Source organism: Dryobates pubescens, chromosome 14 (assembly GCF_014839835.1).
Source record: "Dryobates pubescens isolate bDryPub1 chromosome 14, bDryPub1.pri, whole genome shotgun sequence".
In the NCBI taxonomy this organism is placed as follows: domain Eukaryota; kingdom Metazoa; phylum Chordata; class Aves; order Piciformes; family Picidae; genus Dryobates; species Dryobates pubescens.
Window position 1 is genome coordinate 2115265 of NC_071625.1, and position 25174 is coordinate 2140438.

Sequence of the window (25174 nt, forward strand, 5' to 3'; positions counted from 1 at the left end):
CACATCATTTAGAATGATAAATTCCTGTATCCCTTATTGAAGTGATGCTGCTGTTTAAGGTAGTAAAAAGAGAGAATAAAAACTTAAAAGATAACTTCTTTTCCCCTCCAAAAAACATTAAAAAAAGGCAAATGGAACTTTTATGCCTTGAAAAGTAACAGTGCTTCCTAAGCATTATTTTAATGCAATTCACTATGAAGTCTTCTTTATATTTGGAATAGTAATAGATTAGGAGTAAGCTTGGATAGGATTTTAGTAAGATACAAGATTTCCTTACATCTCTTATAAGAAAAAGATATAGATCTCTACAAATAGATCTCTATAGATAGATCTGTATCTCTGTAGATCTAGATCTATAGAGATACCTGTATCTATCTACATCTGTATCTTTTGTCTTAAATGACTGCCTGTCAATCCAGCTGTGTCCTACTTTAGTTCCCATTATTCCTGGATAGGACTAAAATACAGTACTTACACCATTCCTTAAGTGCAAAGCAAGGTATGTGTGTTATAGAGTAAGGCACAGGATATCCATTCTTTCCAGTGTAACACAGAATCCCTATCAGTTTGAGGCACTGAAAGTGTCCATGGAAAATTTCAGCCTTTCAAAGGTTTGAACTGTTTCCTGAATCCAGCTCTCTTCTGGTGTCTGAAGCAGAGTAGACAAGCAGTGGTACAGAAGCTGCCTGTGAGACCTCAGGGATTTGGGAACAGCTGCTTTGTAACGAAGGAGATTCAACAAAATCCTTTTTAGGAGTGATCCTGTAGGCAATGAAAAAGAAAAGACAAGAGGTAAATTCTAAGCACAGTGCATTACCCTGGGGAAAAAAAAAACCAACCCACAACATATTTTTAGCAACAAAGTTGTATCTTAAATTGTCTTCCTGCCAAGAGAATGCAGTAGAGTTCTGTACACTTTTCCAAGCTCAGGAGCACCAGTGCTCTTTTGCAGAATTGCCCCCTCTGAGAATGAGGGCACTGCAGCCATGGATTCCTTCAGGCTCACTGTTCAAAAACACAGGAACATCCTCCCAGCTGAAGCTCCAGCACTCAACTCTCACAGAAGAGTCCTACAGAAACACAAACCAGCCCATGTGCTAAAGATACAGTCTGCATAAAACAGTCTGTAAGAACTACAGCACTCCTGGCAGCTCCTGATGCTTACCTGTGCAGTGTCAGAGCCCTGATCCTTCAGGGGGGAAGAAAGAAAACTGCTAGAAGCACTGGTAATGCACATAAGCAGAGGACTGGGTTAAGGAGCCTTACCTTCCTTCACCTACTCTCTTCATGCTCTCAGCCAAGCTACTCATCTCACATGTGCTGTCTGCTTTGTTTCTCCTCTCCCCCTGATCCACAGTCAGTTTAGAACCAGGTAACATTTGATCTCCGCTGTTTTCTCCTTCCTCCACTCTTCGGGCTGATGTTCCATCTGCCTCAAGCTCTTTCTCAGATGTCTCTGGAGAGGTTTTAATTTCTGCCACAGTTTCTTGGCTTAAATAATCATGATTAGTGATGGCCACTGCAGAAGTTCCATGATTTGCTGTGCCACCTGTACTGGTCCCCATCGACTTGGAAATTACTTTCAGCCTGCGTGAAGTGGATTTGTAGTGCTTCTTTTTGTGTTTAACCTTGGAATTGTGCCTCAAGAAGAATTCACAGGATTCCTGCAGCACTCTGCGACTCTCACTGATGGGGCTGGAAGGAAACACAGGCATGGAGCTAAATGAAAAGGATGAGCTCAGGCAGCACGTCATACAGCTTCACACCCAACAACAATAGCAGCCAGTGATGCAATCTGAGCTGGAGAGTAGTCACAGAATCATACAGGTTGGAATCATCAAGTCCAACCATTTGCCCCACTCCACAAAGTTCACCCCCTAAACCATCTCATGGAATTATAGAATGGTCTGGGTTGGAAGGGACCTCCAAAGGTCATCTAGTCCAACCCCCTCTGCAGCAAGCAGGGGCATATCCCCAAGCACCACATCTAAATGACCTTTAAACACAACCAGGGTTGGAAATGAACACAAGTGGGGGGAGAAAATGAAAGAGCATATGTGAGGAGAGGACTTCAATAGATTAACTATCTAAGAGAGGAAAGCAGGATGAGGTCAGCAGCAGCTGTATTACCAAATTAACTTTCTGCAGAGCAAACCTTGCTCATGTGAAAAAAAGGTAAGCATTATAAAACTGGCTTAATTACTTTTAGATTCTTATAGCTGAAAGCAGTTAACATCTGAAGTGAAAAGAAAATACACAGGAAAAGTGGGGGGGGGAAGGGAGAGGGAAAGGAAGCTGTAAGCTCACCAGCAAGGAATGTAGATGTGAAATAAAAGGAGCTTAAGGACTGCTGCCTTGGGAAATCCACAGGAATAAAATTTATGAGTAACAGAGAGAATCTAAAAAGAAATGATCAAGGAATAAAAAGGAATAGGGGGAAAATGACAACTGCAACAAATGGAGATGCCATTAATCAGCTGTTTAAATCCATATATATACATTTACTACAATGGGATTATTCTGTGTTGGAAGAACAAATAAGGACTAGAAGGTTCATACAAGGAAAGCAACACTGAAGAGAGTGTCATGAAAATTCATTTTGGAATAAGCCAAGCTGGCAGAGGAGAAAAGCAGAGGATGCTCTCACTGCCTGATGGTAAACACAACTAAGCACTGTGCCAAATGAAGTAGTCAGAACACGTGAAAGGATCTAAACTGATTGGCTGAAACAATCTTCCCTCTTTTGACTAGAGATGTATTAGCCAATGTTAAACACAACAAGAGGTTTTCTGCTCTAGGAAAGGAGAAAAAAAGCCAAACCAACAAATCAGCAGAGGGAAGGAACACTTTCAGTCTTCTGGAACCTGCTGTCACAAGGACCCTGCACGTGTAAAACTTCCACAGACGCTGGGGGAGTTCTGCTGATGCCCACACACAGCATTCAGACTCCAAAAACCCAGAGTCTGAGGACAACACTGATCACCTGAGCTGCATTTAAAGACTCATGTCTGGAATCCAACTTGGTTTACAGTCTAGAGGAATGGAAGAATTGTTCTTACTCTCTTTTGCGGTTCCTGTTGAAGAAATTGGCCCACTCAGAGCAGGTCTTCTTACTTCCCACCCAGAAGACAGGAGATATGCCAACAATTAGTGTCAGCAGGTATTTCATCAGAAACAGAAATATTTCTGGTCTTGCTAGTGCTTTTGCCTAGAAGAAAAGCAAGGGCAGTAAATGGAAAGAAGAAAATAAACTCCCTGGTTCATTTTTTTTTAAACAGAGAAAGCAAAGGGATGATGTAAAAGAGATTTGCTTTTGAAATCCCCCCCCAGTATTACCTTTGCCAGACCAGCTCAGTATGAAGCAAGTGGAAGCTGTATTCACAAACAAAACTACACTCTACCATGGAATGCAGTGAACATGTGCAAAATATACAGGATTTACAGGATTATACAGATATTTACAAGTAGCAAACGACACAACCTCCCCCCTGGTCAAAGACACCAGGGAAGCTGTTCCACTGCCTCCCCCAACCCCTGTCCAGAAAGGATAAAGGAGCAGAGAGAAAGCAGTGGTTAGGCTTAGCCAAAACAATGCAGCCAAGGTCAGCCAGCAGCAGATTAATCTCTCCCGAGCGAAGCAAGCAGAGATCAGAAAAGAGAAAGAATTGTTTGGGTACAGCCAGTCCCATATTAGACATTTCTCCAATTAATTTGTTTAGAATGATCTTCAGTTTTCCTTTTTACACCCAACAGTGATTTATTTACATTGTCCTACTTCTCTGCTCAAAATCTGTAACTACATTTTAAAGGCATAGCCTAAAACCACCACATCCTGGCTGTTGAGGCTTGGACAAACGTCAGGCATGTACAGTCAGGTCAGACCTTGGTCATGCCTACAGCTGAATACACAAAGAGGAGATTAGTCAGAAGAAATGGGTTTTCTTTTCAACTGAAAGCAAAGATAGGGTTTTTTTGAGGGGGGAATTAGTAACCACGTTCCTCAGCAAATAGTTTGTGCCTCTAAGATTTATCCCTTCAGCTGAAGGGAACCAGTAAGTGGATGAGTCAGGAGCTGATCAGCTTAGCCAGCACCTTCATGGAGCCGCAGGGAACTGCTTAGGAGTCCTCTGTTTGTTGCAAAATTAATCCATCCATTTGCAGAACAGGATCACAGGAGTTGAGGCATTTAACTCAGTGAAAGGTGATTATCCTCTGCTCCCACGCTACCAATTCAATTCACCTTCCCTGGCTTTACCTGCCAGCCCCACTGATGAAAGTCATTCTTTTTGTTAGCTAGGTAACACTGCACACTTTAACTGAAGTTTGTTTCCATGTGGGTTTGATGTAGCCAGTGTAACACAAGTCTACAAGCTACCTCAGGTGAGCCAAGGCTGAGTACCCCACTTTAAGCTAGCCCACAGCTAGCACACACTGTTGTTTATTAGGGCACAGATCCCATTAAGTGTGTTTTTACCTAACACTCCCTGTTGCTGTTTACTTTCTCCAACAGGTGCATTAAAGGCTGACAACACATGCTCTTATACCTGTTATATCTAAGCACCAAAAGACAACTGAGGAGGTTTTTTCTTTAAGCATAAAAGCCCTTCTGGGTGGTTTTTTTTTAACTCTCTATACTTTGGGGCATTTAGGTTGACACAGAGCTCAGTGCAAAACAAGTGCACTTGTTAAGAATGGTCATGGCAGCAAAGATAAACAGAAGTCTGGGAGCTGTGCTGCTCTCATCTTACACTGACTTCAACAGAGAGGATACAGAGGATGTTTGGGTATGGAGAAGGATCAAGCCTTCTCATCCCAGAATGCCTGTGCTGATACTCCTCCTTTTAACACTAACTTTACTGCAGTAAAAACATAGATGGTAAGTACAAAGCAATGAAACTGATGCTTGCATTTCTCTTAGTGCTGGTGTCTTTGTTTGTATTTGTTCTTAAATGGAAAGGAACAAACCAGAAACGCAATTGCAGCATGGTTTATGTACTTAAAGATTTCATCCATCAGGAGTACTGAACATGGGCAGATTTCCTTTAAAAGCCTTTCCAAGCTTTTTTAAGGAGTCAAATGCTAAAGATGAACACCTCAGCAATTGAAAGTGAGGTTGGGGTGGTTGGCTTTCTTGTTTGTTTGCTTAGGCTTTCCTAAAGATTTCTTCACATGACTGAAAATCAGCCTGCAAATGACATCTGCCAGGGAACAAAGACACCAGAAGTCTGTTTTGCAGTTTCAAGTGCTTTACACTTCGAAGGAGGAAAGCGAGTTTAAATCTGTGGTTATAAACAGCACTTAAAATCCCACTTAGACTCCACTGCCAAGAATCATTATTTCAGCTTCAATTGAGACTGAGGAAAATTCACCTTGGGTACTTCAATACTGAGCTAGGCACCCAAATATTGAACAAGTGCTTTTAGGAACAGACACTGTGAAGCCTGATCTTCTCCCCCAACAAGATGTGGAACGTGAAGTTCAAGCAGCATCAAGATTATTATATTCCCTTCAGAGCTGTGAGTTGGAATTTAAATTGCTGAGTGCCATCAATTTGATTAGTCAAAAATGTCAAGGCAAAAGTATCATACCTCTGGTTTGGGCTTTAACAGCAACTAATCGCTGCAGGTTCTCAAACTGATTAATTAAGGTGAAAATCATTTCCTAATTGCATGGCAGGTAGGGTGATGCATAGGGGGTTTTTGTTAATTAACTTGCCAGTATTACTTCTAAAGGGAGCTGCTGCTTACCTGGTAAGGACAAGGAATGTGGTACTGGTCACAGTGGTCGAACACCCAGGTCGTTTCCCAGATTTTCCGGTTCACCAGTTCATAGCCATAACATCCCAGGAGCGCCACCAGAGGCACCAAGTACAAACCACTGAAAACCCCAATTCGGATCATGAACTTCTTCAGCTTCTCCTGGTTCCTGCCGTCGTGCTGTATGACCTGCCTGACGTGGTTCAGGGAAATGATACCCGCTAAGAGGAGAGAGAGGCCGAAAAACACACAGAGGCACAGCGGCAGAAGCACGAAGTACAGAGAGGCATCCACATCATAGAGACCCACAAAACAAACTCCGCTGATATTGTCCCCTTCAACTTTGTTCATGGCAAGGAGCATAATGGTTAGGAACCCAGGTATGCCCCAGGCTACCGCGTGGAACCACATGGCCTTTTGGGCAATGGCCTCGCAGCTCCACTTCCTTCCCGCCGCCAGGAACCAAGTGATGGTCAGAATCACCCACCAGATAGTGCCTGCCATGGTGAAAAAATACAGAGCCATGAAAAGCACAGTACAGGCCTTGTTCTGGGAGCCAAGAACAACCGTTTCACCTATCTCTAACTTATCATCTGCCTCGTTACAGGCTGTCCTGTTCCCAAGTAAAAATCCAATGAAGTACATCAGGGAGACTATGCTGTAACAGACGGAGTAGTAGATGATTGGCCTCTCTGGGTACCTGAACCTTTTCACATCAATCAGGAAAGTCAGGAAGGTGAAAAGCGTAGCACAGAGGCAGAAGATGGAAACTATGCCAATGAAGCTCTTGGCAACATCCAGTTCGTAGTTCTTGAAGTACATGTTGGGGCAGGGGGGCGCGCACTGATCGATCCCCAGGAACTTGTAGCCCTGCCCGCCGGCCGTGTGCAGGTGTCGCGGGCACCAGAAGCCATAGTCCCTTCGTGTCTGCCCGGGGGTCTTCAGAGCCCCGTGCACGTTTGTGGTCACAGCAGCAGTGGCTGGAACGTTCTCATCACAATTTGTTAGCCTGCAGAAATGAAACAGAGAAGGGAAATCTCTTAATACAGAATCACAGAGACATGCAGGGTGGAGAAGACTTCTCTTTGCTACGATTTGAGTACCGAGAAGAACTGCTGCAGAACTTTGCTAGGGGAAAAAAGAAGCTCACAAGCAGGCAATGCAGGTGGTCATTTCAGTAAGGGAAAGGGTTTAATCAAAAGACAGTCCTATGCATAAGCAGTGTGTGTTCCCTGGGAGGAGGAAGCTCCAGCACGGTGATCGTTCTCCTTCTGCCTTCAGCGTTTCAACTCAGTATGAAACATATCACCCCCACCATCCATCAACATGACAAACACCCCACCTGGCACATTCCAGCTCTTCAGGCCAAGTGATGCCAAAAGTGTCCATTAGCTGCTTACAGTCAGAATAGACTTTCTCACAGAGGCTTCGACAAGGGTGGATCACATTCACTTGCTCCAGGCAGACAGGGACAAAGGCTTTGCAGAGAAATGTGTGGACGTCTGGTGAACAGTGAAGATTCATCAGCGTAAGAAAAGGCTGTGGGAAAGGAAAAGGCTTAGGTTAGTAATTTTTGGCAAAAAAAGATAATTCAAGGCCTCAAAACTGACTTTCATCACTATGGCTTACGTTTGTTTCCCTGGAGGTTTGAAAAGCTGCGAGAAAAGAAGTGTGTGCTCAGCAGTTGTGAAAGAGCAAAACGCAGCAGCCTGAGCAGTGAGAAGCTCCATTAACACCTCCAGCCCAGCCCCTGCCTCGGGACAACCTGCAACTATTCAAATCTGATTTTTCCTATCTGACAGTATTAGAAGCCTGCAAGCTGTTGTGAAAGCCCCAGATTTATGAAAAAATAGGGTTAAACAGTCACAGGATGTTAGGGGTTGGAAGGGTCCTCCAAAGATCATCCAGTCCAACCCCCCGGCCAGAGCATGTCATCTAGCACAGGTCACACAGGACACACATCCAGATGGGCCTTGAAAGCCTCCAGAGAAGAAGACTCCACAACATTAACTTCCTGTGTTCACCTGGCAGCTTCTGAATAAATGCCCTGGGATTTTTCCATGGTTGTTTGTCTCTGTAGTTCTGTTAAATCACATATTCAGTCCTGACTGGTATGTTACACTCATCATTTTCTCTCGTGCTAGAGAGGTTTGGGATTGTGTTTTTTTTCTTGTCTTAATGAGGTATAAAGATTATTATTATTATTATTCCTTTTTTTTTTTTAACCACTGCATTTGAGAAATCTCAACATGACTGAGATTCTCATTACCTCTATTTCCAAGCACCAGGCAGCGAGTAACTGATGACTGATTCTCACTTGAGAATTCACACAATGAAATTCAACACGATTTCCTCCCCCCCTGAATTCATTCAATCCATTACTTACAGTCAGACCTGCTTTTAAAGCAAAAAAAGAACCCAAACAAAGCCAAACCACTTTTCTTCTCCACATTTAATCAACTCCATCATTAGGGAAAGTTATCTTAGCTGAAACAGAGCCACGTGTGCAAGCCTCAGACAAACACTCTTGATTTCAGAAATGATTTGAATAGTTTTACTGTCAGGATAAATATTCTGAATATTAATAAACTTTGGTCTTCAGAAAAAGGAAGAGCCACAGCTTCTCTCCTGGCTAAAGTGTTAGTTTAAGGCCATGTAATACCTAGATACAGCGAGATTTTTGAGCACATCCCTCAGTTATGTATGGCACTTGTAAAGCTGTCAAAAGATGACTATATTAGGCTGGATGTTAGGAAGAAGTTCTTCATGGAAAGAGTGATTGGCCATTGGAATGTGCTGCCCAGGGAGGTGGAGGAGTCACCATCACTGGAGGTGTTTAGGATGAGACTGGATGGGGTGCTTGGTGCCATGGTTTAGTTGATTAGATGGTGTTGGATGATAGGTTGGACTTGATGATCTCAAAGGTCTCTTCCAACCTGGTCTGGTCTATCCTATCCCATTCTATCCTATCCCATTCTATCCTATTCTCTATTCAGAAGAATGAGTTAAACCAGAAGTGGTTGGTTGTTGTTGCAGGCCTTGAATAGGGGCAGCTCGTTGAGGGAAGCAAACGATGAGGTGCTAACAGCGTCATCAAGCACACTCCTGCTCTTCTAAGTGGGCCCTGTGGCTTCACACTGAAAGGAAGGGAAGCAGAGAGGCTGCTGGGGCATACATGTGTTGAAAGGCTTCAGCTCTGCTGGTTTTCTAACATGCCCCAAGCCCCAACCTTCAGATCCATTGCAAGCTGCTGCCACTGTCCTGTGCCACACACACTCCTGATCCAGCTCATGAGAGTAGCACAAGCTAACTTAACCACCATTCTGGGGGAAATGACCCACACCTAAGGGTGAAATCCACCTGCAGGACCACATCAGCCTAAGTCCTTTTTAGGGAAGCTTTTTGATTAAATGCTGCCTGTATTCCAGGGTAGAGCAATCTCCATATCACAGCTAAAGGTCAAATTCATGCACCAGGAAAGGTGAAACAATACCTAGCAGGCTTTGAAATGTGCTGATAAACAGGGACATCAGCAAGTTTTCAGTGTGGGCAAAGCTTTTGATAAAGATTTTTGTTTAGGAAGAATTTTCTTTATTCTTTGCCATTAACAGCTGTGTCTCTCAACTACTTACACACAGAATCACTCAGAGTACCTTTGGTTGGAGGAGACCTTCAAGAGTGTCTGCTCCAACCTTTGACCCAGCACTGCAAAGTCACCAATGACTGGTAAAGGAAGGATTAACTTCTGAGTCCAGAATAGTATCCTGACTTTTGTCAGCCTTTAAGTACCCCAAATTATCTACAGAATACAGAATTAACCAGGTTGGAAAAGACCTCGAAGATCATCAAGTCCAACCTATCACCCAACACCATCTAATCAACTAAACCATGGCACCAAGGGCCTCATCCAGTCTCTTTTTATACACCTCCAGTGATGGTGACTCCACCACCTCCCTGGGCAGCACATTCCAATGGCCAATCTCTCTTGCTGGGAAGAACTTCTTCCTAACATCCAGCCTGAACCTCCCCTGGCACAGCTTGAGACTGTGTCCTCTTGTTCTGGTGCTGGGTGCCTGGCAGAAGAGACCAACCCCCTCCTGGCTACAACCTCCCTTCAGGTAGCTGTAGAGAGCAAGAAGGTCTCCCCTGAACCTCCTCTTCTCCAGGCTAAGCAACCCCAGCTCCCTCAGCCTCTCCTCACAGGGCTGTGCTCCAGACCCCTCCCCAGCTTTGTTGCCCTTCTCTGGACACCTTCCAGCATCTCAACATCTTTCCTAAACTGAGGGGCCCAGAACTGGACACAGGACTCAAGGTGTGGCCTAACCAGTGCTGAGCACAGGGCACAATGACTTCCCTGCTCCTGCTGGCCACACTGTTCCTGATGCAGGCCAGGATGCCATTGGCCTTCTTGGCCACCTGGGCACACTGCTGGCTCATGTTCAGCTACTGTCAACCAGTACCCCCAGGTCCCTTTCTGCCTGGCTGCTCTCCAGCCACTCTGACCCCAGACTGTATCTACCTACCTACCTACTTCCCTCTCTCCTCCCTCCCCATGCCCAAAGAGTCTTCTTACTGAAAATCCACCGGCAAATAAGATTTCCCTTTCAAAACGGAGTAACTGCGAATCTTCAAAGGGCCTTTGTAAGCAGCACAGGAGTGTGTGGGGAGGAGGGGGAGGGAGAGGATAAGGCAGAGCATAGAAATCCCTTCTGGGAAAAAAAAAAGGCAAAATAATGTTGGCAGTGTCCTTCAGAGCAGTGCAGCTGTCTGCTCCATCTGCAGATGTCATTACAGCAGGCGCTCAGAAGTCTGAGCCTGCCTTTGGATGGCTGCTCTGGAGCTGCCTTTGCAGGAGACCTAGGCTTGAGCATTTCATGACAAGGAGAAGTATAGTTCTGGCACATCATGCTCCAGTCCCATTAATTGGATTATTTCCTAAATGCTGTGAAGCTTCAGATGACCAAAAAACACTCAGGAGTTAACCCTAAATGAATCCTGCTCCCTTTGCACAGTGACACTGCTTGCTTTCTTTTTGATTAAGTTCCCTTTCCTCCAAGAGTTAATTTATGCAAACTCTCTTCCTCCTGGCACTTGGGATGAAATAAAAACAGCCTGGAGTAGTAATATGTAACACCTATAGAAACTGAGTTTACTTCTGAAATGGTGGAAATTGGCTCAGTTGTTATGAATGCTTCTTTTTGGTCACAGTGCATAAAAGTCATCAAAAAATAAAGTTCTGGGCTGCAATAAAAAGAAAACCCTTTGCAGAGTTAGGTAAACCAGCAATTTATTGGGGTTTGTGCTAGAAAGTAAGAATTTACAAGAAAACAAAACTATATTGCCACCTATGAAACCAACTTTTTATCTACAGAGGTATTTTACCAGCTATTTTGATAAGCAACTTACCATCTTGAAACAGCATTTTCCAGCTCAGCTAAGGAGGCTGTTACACATTGAGCTCACTGCCTTGGCACAGCACCTCAGCACAAAAGGAAGCAATGTCTGGTGAACAAAGTCAGGGCATAAACCAAACTTTGGCCATTCTAACAGTTTCTGTTCTATGAAGGCAGTTGAAAGCTGAAGTATCCCAAGAATCAGAGACAAATAATGACAAGCAAATTGAAGTGTCTGCCAGAGTCTTACCACAGCACTGGCCAAACACTGCTGTTTAAAGAATGTACTTGGTCTAAATGCAGGACTAGGTTAACAGATAAATAACAAGAAGTGCAACATTTCATGAAGAAAGCTATGTTCAGACTGTAATCAGAGTAGAATAGAGCAGAACAGAACAAACCAGGTTGGAAGAGACCCTCAAAATCATCAAGTCCAACCTATCACCCAACACCATCTAATCAACTAAACCATGGCACCAAGCACCCCATCCAGTCTCCTCCTAAACACCTCCAGGGATGGTGACTCCACCACCTCCCTGGGCAGCACATTCCAATGGCCAATCTCTCTTGCTGTGAAAAACTTCTTCCTAACATCCAGTCTAAATCTCCCCTGGCACAGCTTGAGACTGTGTCCTCTTGTTCTGGTGCTGGGTGCCTGGGAGAAGAGACCAACCCCCACCTAGCTACAACCTCCTTTCAGGGAGTTGTAGAGAGCAGTAAGATCTTCCCTGAGTCTCCTCTTCTCCAGGCTAAGCAACCCCAGCTCCCTCAGCCTCTCCTCACAGGGCTGTGCTCCAGACCCCTCCCCAGCTTTGTTGCCCTTCTCTGGACACCTTCCAGCATCTCAACATCTTTCCTAACCTGAGGGGCCCAGAACTGGACACAGGACTCAAGGTGTGACCTAACCAGTGAAGTCCAAGGGGTTGGCTGCCAAGAGTAATTGCTCTTTACAATATTTCTTTCAGCTTGCTAAAAACATTTGCCTTTTGACACCTGCAAGTACCAACACAAGCTGCTCAAAGCCTTTTGGAAACTTCAAGTCTAATAGACTGGCTGAATCAGCCCTTTCAAGCCATGCCCCTCAGAAAACTCCAAGAGGTTCACAGGCAATGAGTTCCCTCCACCAAAAAAAACCCACAACTCTATTAAGTGGAAAACTCTGCCTTAAGCACACACAAATGGGATTTGTAAAGCCCAGGTTCATTTTCAGGAACTGCCTACTTTTAAATGTAAAAATAGCAAAATAAGCAGTGGGAGCTAAGCCAGCCTTCAAAAGTGGGCTTCACTTTCCCCAGCCAGCCAGCTTGGAAATGTTTCACTACAGAAAAGAATAGGTCTGCATTTCCTGACTAACCATGAAAGTGAAGTATTTTAAATCAAAACTAAAGTATTTGCTCCTCCAGCTCCACAGCCTGTAGGCAAAAATACCCCCAAAGTGTAAAGCCAAGATCCCAAGCTCACTGGCAGCAGGAATCAGTAGCTTCAAGGCTGCCTTCTCTGGACCATGAGTGTCCCAACCACCAGCTGTTCTTTACCCAAGTGATTAGCTGAGCAACCTGCACACACACACACACACAGATACCTTGAGCACCCAAGTCTGGAAAATTCAGAACCTAATACCACAGCCCTCTTCTCTTTGGGAAGTTCAGGTGGCACAACCACACAAAATAGGCTCTTCCAGGAGCCAAAGGCCTTTCTTTGGCCTGTCTGGCATCAGCAACCACTGCCCCATCAGATGAGGGAGATGTAAACACAGAGGTTGGGTGATGGCAGCACTAAACCCAGGGTGAAACCAGACTCTTTCACAACCAAGAACGGAGCCTCACAAAGCCAGTAGGTCCTAAAATCACCTTCCTGCCAGCAGGTAACAAAACCCAGTAATCCTGAGGCAAACTAGAATACCCTGCAACAAGCTAACCAAACAGACCCCCAGCAATCCAACCAAATACAACCCCCCAGTGAGCTCATAGCAACTGTAAAGCCACCACAGCTGATGTGAATCTCATGCTCAGCACGCTTCTCTTGTTTGTGCTTAACAGGCTTACAAGGCCAAAGCACAACAGAAACGAGCTCATTATCCCAGGCAGACAGATGCAGATGTTCTCTCCTACCTCATCTCAGTGTTATCCCAGAGAAAAGATGTCTCCAGGGTTAGGATGCACAAGAACTACTCGTGTATGCCAGAGCCAAGGAAGTGGAAATGCTCCCCTGCACGCTGCTGACTAATGTCACCTAAATATTTACATAATACAGAAAACAGTGGCTCAAAATATTGAGGTCTTTGTTGCAATCAGCCACAGCAAACTTTGACTGTGGGACAGGAAACACCTTGAACTGCCGAGATACACAAAGGCACAGAGCCTTTGTTCAGCCACTGAAGCCAGCTATTCAAGAGAGCAACAACCTAACCACTCCTAACCACTGAGGTCTAGCCCCCAAGTTAAAGCATCTAGCTTAGTTAACCCAGTTACTACTGAGGTAAACTAAGCTAAGCAATGAGAGACATCAGCTGTCTCAAAGCTGAGCCAGGGCATCTGTTTCATGGTTTGATACCCATCCTGTGACCTACAGCAACCTTACAGCCTTGTCCCTTACACGGCTCTACTCAATCTTGGTAGTTAAAATGGGCTTAAATCCACATTTCTTCAAAGATACTACACTGTGCCCCCCAGATATCTACCTGTCCTGAGGATCCACATCCTGTACAAGAAAAACCACCTTACCTAAGTGATTAATCATTAAATCACACAATATCTCAGCTTGGAAAGGACCTGTAAGGACCATCAACTCCACCTCCCTTGCAGGACACTTTAATGATTAATCCTTACCAATTAATGATTAATAATTTACAGTAGCAAACTCAAACCACCAGCACTGTCCAGTAAGGGTCACTACAGAATGAAAGTAGAAGCTCAAAACCCAAACACAATACATTTCACACTTCCCTATGTGGTATTTCACAGAAGCCTGGAATGCATTGGGTTGGAAGGGACCTTGAAAAGTCATCTAGTCCAGGCTCCTTGCAGTGAGGAGATCATCTTTACCCAGAGTAGGTTCCTCAGAGCCCCAACAAGCCTGACTTTGAGTATCTCCAAGGATGAGGCATCTACCACTTTCCTAGGCAACCTCTCCCAGTGTTCCACCGTGCTCAAAGTAAAGAGCTTTGTCCTGAAGTCCGATCTAAATCTAGTCCAATTGAAACCCATTGCCCCTCATCCTACTGCTCCTTGCCTTTGGCCTTCTCCAGCTTTCTTGGAGGCCCCCTTCATGTACTGGAAGGCTGCTAGGTGGTCTTCCTGGGGCCTTCTCTTCTCCAGGCTGAACAGCCTCAACTCTCTCAGCCTGTCTTCAGGGGAGAGGTGCTCTGATCATTTTTGTGGCCCTCCACTGTACCCTGTCCATTAGGTCCATGTCCTCCTTGTGTTATGGTCACTGTCAACCATGGTGTTTATAGTCTCAGGAGAAACAGGCATTGATTATACTCACCAGAGCTATCTAACAGTTCATCTTCACAGTATCTTTAGCCACTTTTCTCATGCCAATCTGTTTCAGTTAAAACCAGTGAAACAAGTATGGCATGGTTGATTTAACCCTCCACTATTGTTTCAACAGAGTTATTCAGGACTGGATGCAAATGAGATTAGCATCACACCCAGAGAGGCTTAATGCCTTCATCCAATTCCTGGATGGGCTGGCAAGGGTGGCAGCTTGCTGGTAGTCACAGTGAATCAGAGGCCAAGAATCTCTGATTCCTAATGCATGCACAATTTATTAAGTTATGATAAATTGATATCCTAACAAATGAAACTGCTTTTGACAGGGGGGTTGGCCTCCATGATCTCTGGAGGTCCCCTCCACCCCCTAACATTCTGTGAAACCAAATGAACAATGACATTTTCAAGTCCAATTAGATTCAAAGCAGGGCTGAGAATAGAACAGCTTCTTCCTATAGGAAGTTACACTGATGGTTTGAATCAAAGGCAAGTGGGAGACATTTTTGAGTTGGTATGTAAGGCTTTAGAAACTACTTTGCAGGAGGCTGAGGCAGTTTAAGTGCCAGTGTCCTGTTACTACATGTCTGCTAGAAATTGCTGCTTATGTGGGTGCAGCTCAGGAACATTAGTGCAATGTCAACCATCCTTTACACTGCCAGTGAAGATGGAATGAACTAATTTGGAGGCCCACATATTCCATGTCACTACCTGACCTGTGGGCAGTAACTCACTACTGCTGTCAGCAGCAAGCATCTGTCATAATCTGTATTTTCTGACCTCAGTTAAAACTCCATGGGTGACTCCTCTACAACAAAAGTTCTTCAGGACTCAAATGCACTGATAGCTGTACAAGAGTTTAGATATGAATATGTGTAAGTTTAATACACATCTTTAGTGCATCCCAATTTGACAGAGGTAAAAGAGAACCAGTGAGAGCACATGGATTTGACTTGTCTTAATAAGCTGCTTTTACACAGAGCAGCATGACTTGCTGCAGCTTCACAACAGGATTAAGGGAAATGCAGTCAGGTTTAGTTTAAAGATTGTCAAACACTTTTCAGATGTTACCAGCTTAGGATTTACAAAGGGAAGAATGAAGTCTGTTGCAGAGAAGAAAATGGGTTCCCTCCACAGTTTAAAAGACAAAATAGTTGAAGGCTCCTATTCAAGAACAATCAGAAGCTCAAGGAGATTGGGAGAAAAACAAAACACCAACCAATAAACAAACCAACCCCCCAAAGGTCCAAGCAATGCTGTTCCACAATGAAAGATGTTTGCAGAGAGGAGATTTTATCTTTGTCCTTCCAACGTACAGCAAAGGCAATATATGTCATTGGAGTTCCAAAGGGCTCTGAGCAAAGCCTGGGGACAGCTTCACCTGCAATAGTTACTAAGCTGAACTGTTCCCAGCAGTCTGCTCCTCCCATGGTCATACAGCTATGGAAGCTGCCAACTGGTCAGCACCTGAAACATCTCCATTTAGAAGGCAGTCAGATGGCAGTGGGTCTTAAAAGTACTGTGCTGTGAACTCCAGAGGCTCAGGGACTGACCAGCGAGCCGGCAAAAGCCTGTGCAGTGCAGACTCCGGGCCAGAACTTCATTAGAAGCCTGAAGCTCAACTGGCCAGGCAGCAGCTCAGCCCCCAGGCTGTGCAGCTGCTGAGTGAGCAGAATCACTCATCATCTGAATGTTCAATGTATTGGCAGCAACATCACGAGTGTATTTGCAAACTCTTCACCACCATTCACCCCTGCACGTGCAGCACATGATGTATATATTCAGGGCTGAACTTCCTCACTGGCTCTTTAAAGCTGACAAGAAGATTAATCAGTAAGCAAGCCCCAAAGAACTATCCAACACCAGAGGCAGGCACTAAGCTTGCCATGGACAGCACACACAGACACATAACACAGCAAGATTACACAGCCTGCCCTGCTTTTTACTCCTGTGGGCTCCAGACTGCTTTGTGTTAGCTAGCAACTACAGAATTTCTTCTCCAGTGAAACACCTTAGCTCCATGTTTTCCCTTTAAGCATTTTTAAGTGCAAAATAGAAGCACACCTCTCCCTGTATTTTTTAACCACAGCACAGGTTAGAAACAGGAATATTACATGTCGCTAAAGTTATTCTGAAGCAAACTGAAGAGCAAGTATTCCAATACTTTTCAAAAGAGCTTATTAATAAGATTTATTGCAGGAAAGGAAAAGGGGGGGGGGGGGAAGGAAAGGAAGAAATAACCTGCCTGGATGAGGTCCTGGTCAACCTGCTGCAGCAGAGTAGTTAAGCCCAGATGATCTCCAGAGGTCACCATGCAGCTGAGGTGGCATGGTGAAGACAGACTGAGAAACACTACTGTGTAAGTAGTCGTGGACAGGCCCATCAAGGACATGGAAAAAGACCAGAGCAATTCTTGTCCCACCCTGCTGCACAGCTGGTAAAGGAGGCTTTAGACATGTGATAGGGATGGCAGTTTGTGCAGAAAACTTTCCACCTCCCTCCAGAACAGCCAAACAACTGAAGTACAGTGGCAACTGGTGGAACAGATGTATCACAGCCTGTAAGAAGTCAGCTCAATCCTAGAGAGACCTCCATCCTTATCAATAACTGGTATTCACCCCCAACTTCATCTATCAGAAGTTTAAGCAGAAGAAAGATGGATGATTAACTTTATCCCCCACAAACCTCCTGTCTGTCTCACTACAAGGATGGAAAGGAGCAAGTGTCTTTGTAAGAGGGCATCCTTTCTGTCTTGCACATGCTAAGTACCTATGCCTGTCGCCTATGCCTCTCTATCACAGCAAGTTTCTCCTCATTTGCAGGAGCTCCTTACATAGCTCTTATGCTGCCCTGAACATCCTCCCTTCTTCTAACAGCTAAGCAGAAAGCAAGCAAGCCTCCTCTCACCTCCATTACGTGGTTCAGGAGCAGAGGGCAGGCATAATCATCTTCTCCTCTGGCAAGCAAATCATGCCTGTGATGTAGCAACCACAGCTGTGCACGATGCACAGGAAAGGCCCAAAAAGGGAAGGGGAGACAAAGCAACCCTACTTGCCCCAAAGGGCTGGTGAATCAGCAGCAGGGAGAGAGAGCAAGAGGCAGCAAGCTTTGTGGTGCAGACACTCCTTTGGAACTGGGTAGGCACAGATGCCACAGCAGTAGGCTTAGAAATTGTCACATGGGAAAACTAAGCACTGCCATTTGACCACATCCTCTATCCCATGCAGGCCTTTCCTGGACAATTGCCTTTGTATGGTCTTTACCAACCACAAGACAAGATCCTGCACTCAAGCTCTCATCCTGAACATCACATCCAACTTGCAAGTGGACAACTAAAGTCACGGCTACATAGAATTCACATGGTTTTGACTCCTTAGCCAAAACATTCTACAAGCAACATGGTGATACTCAAAATGCAATTATTAATGTCCAACTATTCTGCATTTCTAGAGACTTAGGCAGCACAGGAGCCAGTCACACTGCTTTGTATTTCCCTTCAGCCATATGAAGTGTCCATGCAAAAAAATTAGTTTGCCATCCAGTGCTTCACCACCACCATCTTTTGTGACTGTCACTTCAAGCTTGTCCTAAGTAATACAGGATGAACAGCATGCTGCATTCACCACCTTTTACACCAGCCCCTCTGCCCATTCACACCAGTGACAAAGAAACAGCAAAATACTAACTGGAGAGCCCACTGTGCTTGTTTCATCGAGTCAATGTCCATACAGCCTTACTCAAACTGAGGCTTTGAGACAGCATCAAGGACAAAAGAGGACTCCAGGCAGGCAGAGAATATTGACTGCTTTCCTAATGGAAGCTGGGCTACCAAAAATTTCAGAGCAGAGAGATTTAAGCTTCAAGTTTTACATGCCAGTGGTTCACATATGACACCGAGCACTGCTCATATGGAGCAAGAGGGAGAGGCAGGATGCCTGTCTGTGGAGGTTTCACACCTGGGCTACTTTGCAGAACATCCCATGAACAGCCTTCTACACAAAACAACACTTATTTCCCCCAAGCTCCCAACCTACAGAGGTGAAACAGCTTCCTCCTCCCTGGGTGCATACACACACCTCCCATCTTAAAGCTCCCAGACACCAGGTTTCCAGTTTTTTGGAAGTACCTTCATACTGAATTAATTGCAAATTTAAATTGAGTGGAAACAAATTATTACATTAAAAATTTCAACTTGCAGAACTTCAGTACTAAGCCTCTGAAGGTACTTTTTAATCCACTTCAAACTGGTTTTGTTGGTTTAACCTGAGCCTAGCTCTCACACAAGTTCTCCCTCTGCTGCAGCCAGCTGCACTGAACTCTCCACAGGCACATCCATATTCTGGCACGTGGTCATGGCTTGGAATGGAAAAACTCACTGCTGAACAGTTTTTCCAATCCCTCTGAGGTTCTATTGTTCTCTGTGGGCCCCTTTCCATCATTTTGTATAGTCTGCTCTAAAAACTCACTGGCAAGCCTTTTGCCTTTGTGTTTCCACAAAGCCATAGATCTTACCCAGGTCAGGAAGTCTTAAGGGCTTGTCTACAGTGGACAAAATCCAGAACTGCAGCAGAACAGATTAAGAGATAGGAACAAAAAGTTATGAGAGTGGAATATTCCCTGCCTGGCTGGAACAGTGTCCTATGTTGACAACCTATTCCAGGATAGTTGAAGTAGGAATCACTTCAGAATTAGAAGTGCCTTGGGCTTGTGGATGATGATCATGAGGTGGAGTTACACCTATTTAGGCACAGCTATAATGAACCTGTTTATTCTGCTGTGTCCATCCATTTTCCACATCAGGCAAACCCCATTAGATCTTCAGCCTCCCAATCCAAGCAGGCAGTAACATGAGCAGTGTTACTGCTAAACTGCTTTGAGATACAGATGTGGTAAGCATCTACACATAACTAGATTCCACTGTTACGTAGCTGTGTGGCTAACATACCCAAACCTTCACTCCACAGAGGTGTTACTTGCCTAAAAGTCAGTATTTGCTGCATACCCAAAACTAATCCAAATAGAAACTACAACTCAAGTAGCCTAAACTCAGCCTGCCAAGTTGAAAGCTCTGTACAAAAAAAGAACAAATTAAATGGGAGGGGATGGAGGCAGCCACTGCAAAGTATGAATTTTCTGTTGCAGAAAAATTAGATCCCCAGAGGGACTACCTAGCCAGAATACCTCATAACAGAGGCCATAAGATTGAGTCAGTCTTTTTTCCTGCCCTAATTAGTTCAGTGCTCTGGTTTACAGCACACCATTAGGAAGAGCTGATACGTGAAGCAGAAATGTAAGACCATGGATAATCTGATCTCCTGGAGGACAACAGCCACCTTGACAGAGGCTCAGCATCATCCTTTCCTGCAGTATTATTATGGAAACACCACCTCAGAAATGCCAGTTTAACACCCTTCCAAAAAGTAGAGGAACTGTGCAGAAGCTTCTGTGCTCCAGCAGATGGAAAGTACAGCTCTGCTGGCTGCACAGGACTCCCCACAGCACCACACACAGGTAGAGCCTTCAGAGTGGGACATAGCCCAGAGCTACCATCATTCATGGAGGTGTTTAGGAGGAGACTTGATGGGGTGCTTGGTGCCATGGTTTAGTTGATTAGATGGTGTTGGATGATAGGTTGGACTCGATGATCTCAAAGGTCTCTTCCAACCTGGTTAATTAAATTCTATTCTACTCTGGAGAGTGAACTTCACCTTCAGGGGAAACCTGTCCCTTTAATAAATGTTCATTCTTTCTGGGATTAAACCCTCCAAATAAGTAGTAGGAAGAATTTTCCAGAGGGGACAGGAGCAAAAAACAGGACTCCAGTCAAGGCCTTTTCTGCACAGCATAATTGGATTTCTTGAAGAGGCCTCTACGGTGTACCCTAGGATTGCATGATTAAGCAGCTTGCTCCAAGTCAGTTACAATAAAGTGAGGAAAATGTGACAAGCCTCAATCTCAAAAGCCAGTGTTTGTATCCTAAGACCATGCCCAGTCTTGAGAACAGGCTGTGGAGAGGGGAGGGAGAAGAGTTAGATGGAATTTAAAAACAAAGCCTTTAAGCATTCCTGCTGAGGATCACAAGAAAGATGTTTTAGCCAACATACTATTAAAATTCTTCCTTTGGTATGAACAAAGTTTAGAGCAGCAATTACAGAAACATTCAAGCTCCTAAAAACCACAGACGTTAGCCTCCATCTCCCAACCCACTGCCTCCTGATGGCTGCCAAGTGGAATCAAATGATATTCCAGCAGTCAGTATCTCCTCCTCCTCTGCTGCAACACCAAGTCCCCTGAAAAGCAGCCCCCTTTAACAAACCTGACAAGGTTCCCTGCTGCAACCAACCACAAACTGCACTGAAGCCATTAGCAAATACCGTGTGGAATCACATCCAGATGTGTAAGTGACATGGGTACACAGGGGTTTCCCCTCAGAAAAAAAGTGGCCCAGCAACAACCAGCACTAAGATTACCACACTAAGTCCAGCCTAACAATTAGCAACAGACTCAACACCACAAGCTACATACAGAATGGGAGGAAACCTCCTTAGCCTTTCACCGGTACAGCAGCTGTCTAAAAGCATTCAGTCTGCCCAAGTGGTCGCTGCTGAATCACAACTGGAGGCAGGCAGATCGGCACAAATGCACAGCAGGCAGTTCAGAAATGTCTGCACAAGAGTAGTGAGGTACTCCAAATTAGAGGCCAGACAGTGGCAATGACAGGACACCCAGGAAGCAGATGCAACAGGGCAGGGAAATCAAATCCTAACAGACACTCGTTTTCCACCCAGTCAGCTGGCTGAGCCGACATCAACCACTGCAGTAGTGAGAGGTGATTGTAAGAGACAGGATGCTGTGGTGGGTTGGAAATTGCCCCCCAACATTAAATTTTGCCAGACCAGCTCAGCTGGTCAACAAAACTTCTCACTACCACACAAGGAGCTGCATGAGAGCAACTAAGCCACAAAGGGAAGACCCTCCACACAGACAGGACACACTAGGAACAAGTTACTGGCAGCTCAGAAAAGCCACAGCAAACTAATAAGAATAGCTCTGTGGCCTCTGCTGTGAGAGCAGAAGGAGGACTGGAAGGCATGAACACTGACAAATGCTGCTCAACAGTGGTAGTTACAATACACCAAGTAGGAACCCTAACAAGATAAAGCATCAGACACTGCGGAAAGCATTCTTGACAAACAATGACAAGACACTCCACAGACTTTACAACTGAAGCCTTCCCTTTCAAAAGTCTACAATTTACCCAAGATCTGCAGCTGAACTCCATGGCTGGCATACCAGTGTCTTAAAATTCAATACCAGAATTTCCCTTACACCTACACTGGGCTGAGAAACATGACACAAGATCAAAGCCTGGGCCCTTCCAGGCTGGCAGCTAGAGGCCAAACCCAGGAATTCATTCATAAATAAATAAATGTGTGTTTTGGCAAGTGAGCCAAGCTCCTCCTCCAAGCTCGGTAAAGAACATGCAAATAAGATCTGAGTAACAGTAGCCACCTCTAATGCCATCTATAATTAATTTCACCAGAAAATTCTCAGTTTTCAACTCACTTCTGTTTCACTCTCTGCACAGCACGACAGTAAGCTTTTCAAGACTTGAGTTAAGATGTTTCCCCTCCTCTTGCCACTGAAAAGCCTTGATTAAAACAGGTTTAAAACTTGTTTTACAAGCCTCTCACCCAGAGAGGCTCTGGCCCTTTTACAGCTATTGGTAAGGGCAAAGCCTTTCCACAAGGTGGCATATTCTCAAGGGAGCCATATATTAGTCCCCTCGTATATGAAAAGTGTTTTCAGGTTAAAAACAAAACAAAACAAACCAAAACACTTAGCTTCACTATGCAGCGAGAAAACAGCAGAATGCCAAAGCCATAATGGGAGAACAGGGCTAAGAATTAGTTCAGGTACCGCTCCTTAGTAGTCATGAGCTAGGAAAGGATCAAAGAGCAACTTCTAAACATTATTTCTGCACTGCTCGAGTTCAGGCAGTCTGGGAGATCACAAACCACGGCCCCAGAGAATTTGAAGAATTGCTCTGCATATCAGTGAGGTGCCGGGGCTAACTGTCATCAGCTCTGCCAAAGAGCTCTGAGCAGGCACACTGCTGCGCTACACTCGTTCCTCTCCCACTTTAACACACCATCCACTGGGGGAAGGGAGGGGGAGAAAGGAAGGAAGGGTGTCTATAGCTCCCTTACACAGCGCTTCTACAACCCAGCAGCTGTAGCACACTCCAAAAAGATTTAAAGAAACGTCTAGTCCCTGAACATTACCTGTCTCGTCATTCAGTGCCACAGACACCACAAACCACTTCTCAACGACAAAACCGGTTATTTCCCAGCGTTTATTTACATACTGGAGCAGCAGAACCTACCTCCATCCGGAGAGCAGCCGTGTCCTGGTCATAGTGCCCCATGACGTTGGGGAAAAAAGTCATATTGTAAGGCATTCCTGAACACCTGGCGATAGTAATTGGCTCACAGGTGAACAAGCTGTGTCCTCGCACCAGAGTTAGAAGCAAAGCGCAAGTCGCGAAGAAGGTGAGCGCTCCCATTTCGTCCGGATCTCCACCTTCAGCACATCACAGCTCTCTCAGCAGTCAGACGGGCCGGCTTTGCAGCGGGATAAAAACGCACATTTTCCTCCGCTCCTTCCAGCGGGCAGTAAGGCAGACGGACGGTCAGGCTCCTCGCTGCTTCTTGCCGTGTTTCCCCATCCTGGCTGACCCCGACGGAACTAAATCCCTTCTTCCCCGAGCCCGCAAGCTGCAGAGGCAGGGGAAGACGGGACAGAGCGGTTAGCAGCGGAGCCAGGCGACCGCTGGTCGGAAGGCGGAACTCGGGCTCCCCGAAGGCCTTGAGGCACCAGGGCAGCCCCACCGGGCCCGCACCGCCGGGCCCCCGCTCCGCTCCGCCCGCGGCCGGCCCCGTCTCCCGCACACCCCGCAGGGCCCGCGACAGGACGCAGCCCGCACTCCCGCCGCTCCCCGTCCCGCGGTGCGCCGCCTCGCCCGCCGCTCCCGCCCGGGCCCCGGAGCCACCGCTGCTCTCACCGCCCCGTCGTCGGCGCTCGGTTCCCAGCCCCGCCCTGGGAAGCGGCGCCCGCGGGGCCGGGCGGGGAGCCGGGCGGGGAGCCGGCCCAGAAGTCGGCCCAGCAGCCGGGGCTGGCCGGGCGCGGCCTCGGCGCCGCATCCCCCGCCACGCCCGGGACGCGCCCCCGCCGCCCCCTCACCCGGACCCGCCTCCTGGCGGGACGCTTTTCCCCCTCCGGCGGCTGCCCCCGGGCGGCGCTCCGAGGAGGACTCACCGCGACCCGGGACGGGTACACACGCGTGTCCTTGCCTCGCCGCACGCCCACCGGGCCAGCCCGGTGGCAGCTGCCCCCTCCCCGCCGGCACTGCGATGGCGCCAACCGCCCCGCGCCACCGACAGGATGTGGCGTCCGCAGGTGGGAGGTGGGCGGGAAGGTGCGTGCCGCTCCGCCTCTCCGTGCGAGCCGGGGCCTCGCCGGCGGGAGGCTTTCTCTGCACGGGGCTCCGCCGCCGGCAGCCGTGACCCGCCTCACCCGGCCCCCGCACCGCGGTCCCGGGGGGCGCGCACAGGGCTCGCCGTGCCCCGGCGGGTGAGAAAGCTCTGGGGTCTGAACGCACAGGTGGAAACGCGTGGAAAGCTCTGCCCGCAGTGCCCGGCGCTCAGCCTCGTGTGGAAATGCTCACCATGAGCTCTGCAATACACTGGAGGGAGCTGGGGTTGTTCTGCCTGGAGACCTGCGCTCCAGGGAGCCCTAACGGCGACCTGCCTGTTAGCGCGGCTACAAGAAGGCTGCAGAGGGACTGTTTGCAACGGTCTGTAGCGATAGGACGAGGGACAATGTTTTGAAGGTAGAGAAGAGCAGATTTAGATTGGATGTTAGGGAAAAAATCTGCACCATGAGGGTGGTGGAACACTGCAACAGGTTGCCCAGGGAAGTAGTTGAGACGCCATCCCTGGAGATATTAAAGGCTGGGCTCAAAAAGGCTCTGGGCAACCTGATCTACAGGAGGATGTCCTTGCTGACTGCAGGGGGGTTGGAGTGGATGACCTTTGGAGGTCCCTTCCAACCCAAACCATTCTATGATTGCATGAAATACTAACACAGACCTCCAAGCATTACAGTATGAGTTTGTCCCGCCTGTGGAAGCAATTCAGAGGCTTGCTGCCAAACAAGTGTCTGGGTTGCAGCCAGCTGCACTGCTGCAGGAGGTGCAGAGCAAGGGCACTGCAATGGATGTGAGGGCTCTGCAGGAGCTGCAAGAGCAGCTGGTGGCTGTGCCCTTCACCACCATGGTCCTGCAAAAGTCCCAAACGCTCATGAGGGGAGAGCTGTGAGCACTTGTTACACGAGGGGAAGACCGAGGAGAAAGCTGCTGCTAGAAATCCATGTGGAATGACTGCATTTAATGGAAAAAAGGAAAGTGATTTCAGGTATTTGCAAAGAAAAGGGATGCTGAGGTGAGAAGAAATGAAAGGGAATGTTCAGATGG

The 25174-nt window shown here is 46.5% G+C and overlaps 1 protein-coding gene across 1 annotated transcript; it reads right to left on the reverse strand.

The window, feature by feature from the left end:
- Positions 1-385: 385 nt before the first annotated feature.
- FZD6 (frizzled class receptor 6) lies at positions 386-23440 on the reverse strand. Its single transcript, XM_009898207.2, has 6 exons — positions 23027-23440; positions 7099-7295; positions 5748-6765; positions 3060-3208; positions 1267-1695; positions 386-762 (listed from the first exon to the last, which is right to left on the reverse strand). The coding sequence occupies exons 1-6, from the start codon at positions 23204-23206 to the stop codon at positions 606-608; spliced, it is 2130 nt and encodes a 709-aa protein (XP_009896509.2). The 5' UTR covers positions 23207-23440; the 3' UTR covers positions 386-605.
- Positions 23441-25174: the final 1734 nt, after the last annotated feature.

What these genes read in the sequence shown, in the direction of transcription:
- FZD6 (XM_009898207.2), bottom strand. Translation starts at nt 23,206, where the DNA reads ATGGGAGCGCTCACCTTCTTCGCGACTTGCGCTTTGCTTCTAACTCTG. An exon ending in GAAGAGCTGGAATGTGCCAG is followed by an intron (nt 6,766 to 7,098) that starts GTGGGGTGTTTG and finishes TCATTTCTGCAG; the next exon opens with GCTAACAAATTGTGATGAGA. An exon ending in AACAGGAACCGCAAAAGAGA is followed by an intron (nt 1,696 to 3,059) that starts GTAAGAACAATT and finishes GTTTCCTTCCAG; the next exon opens with CCCCATCAGTGAGAGTCGCA.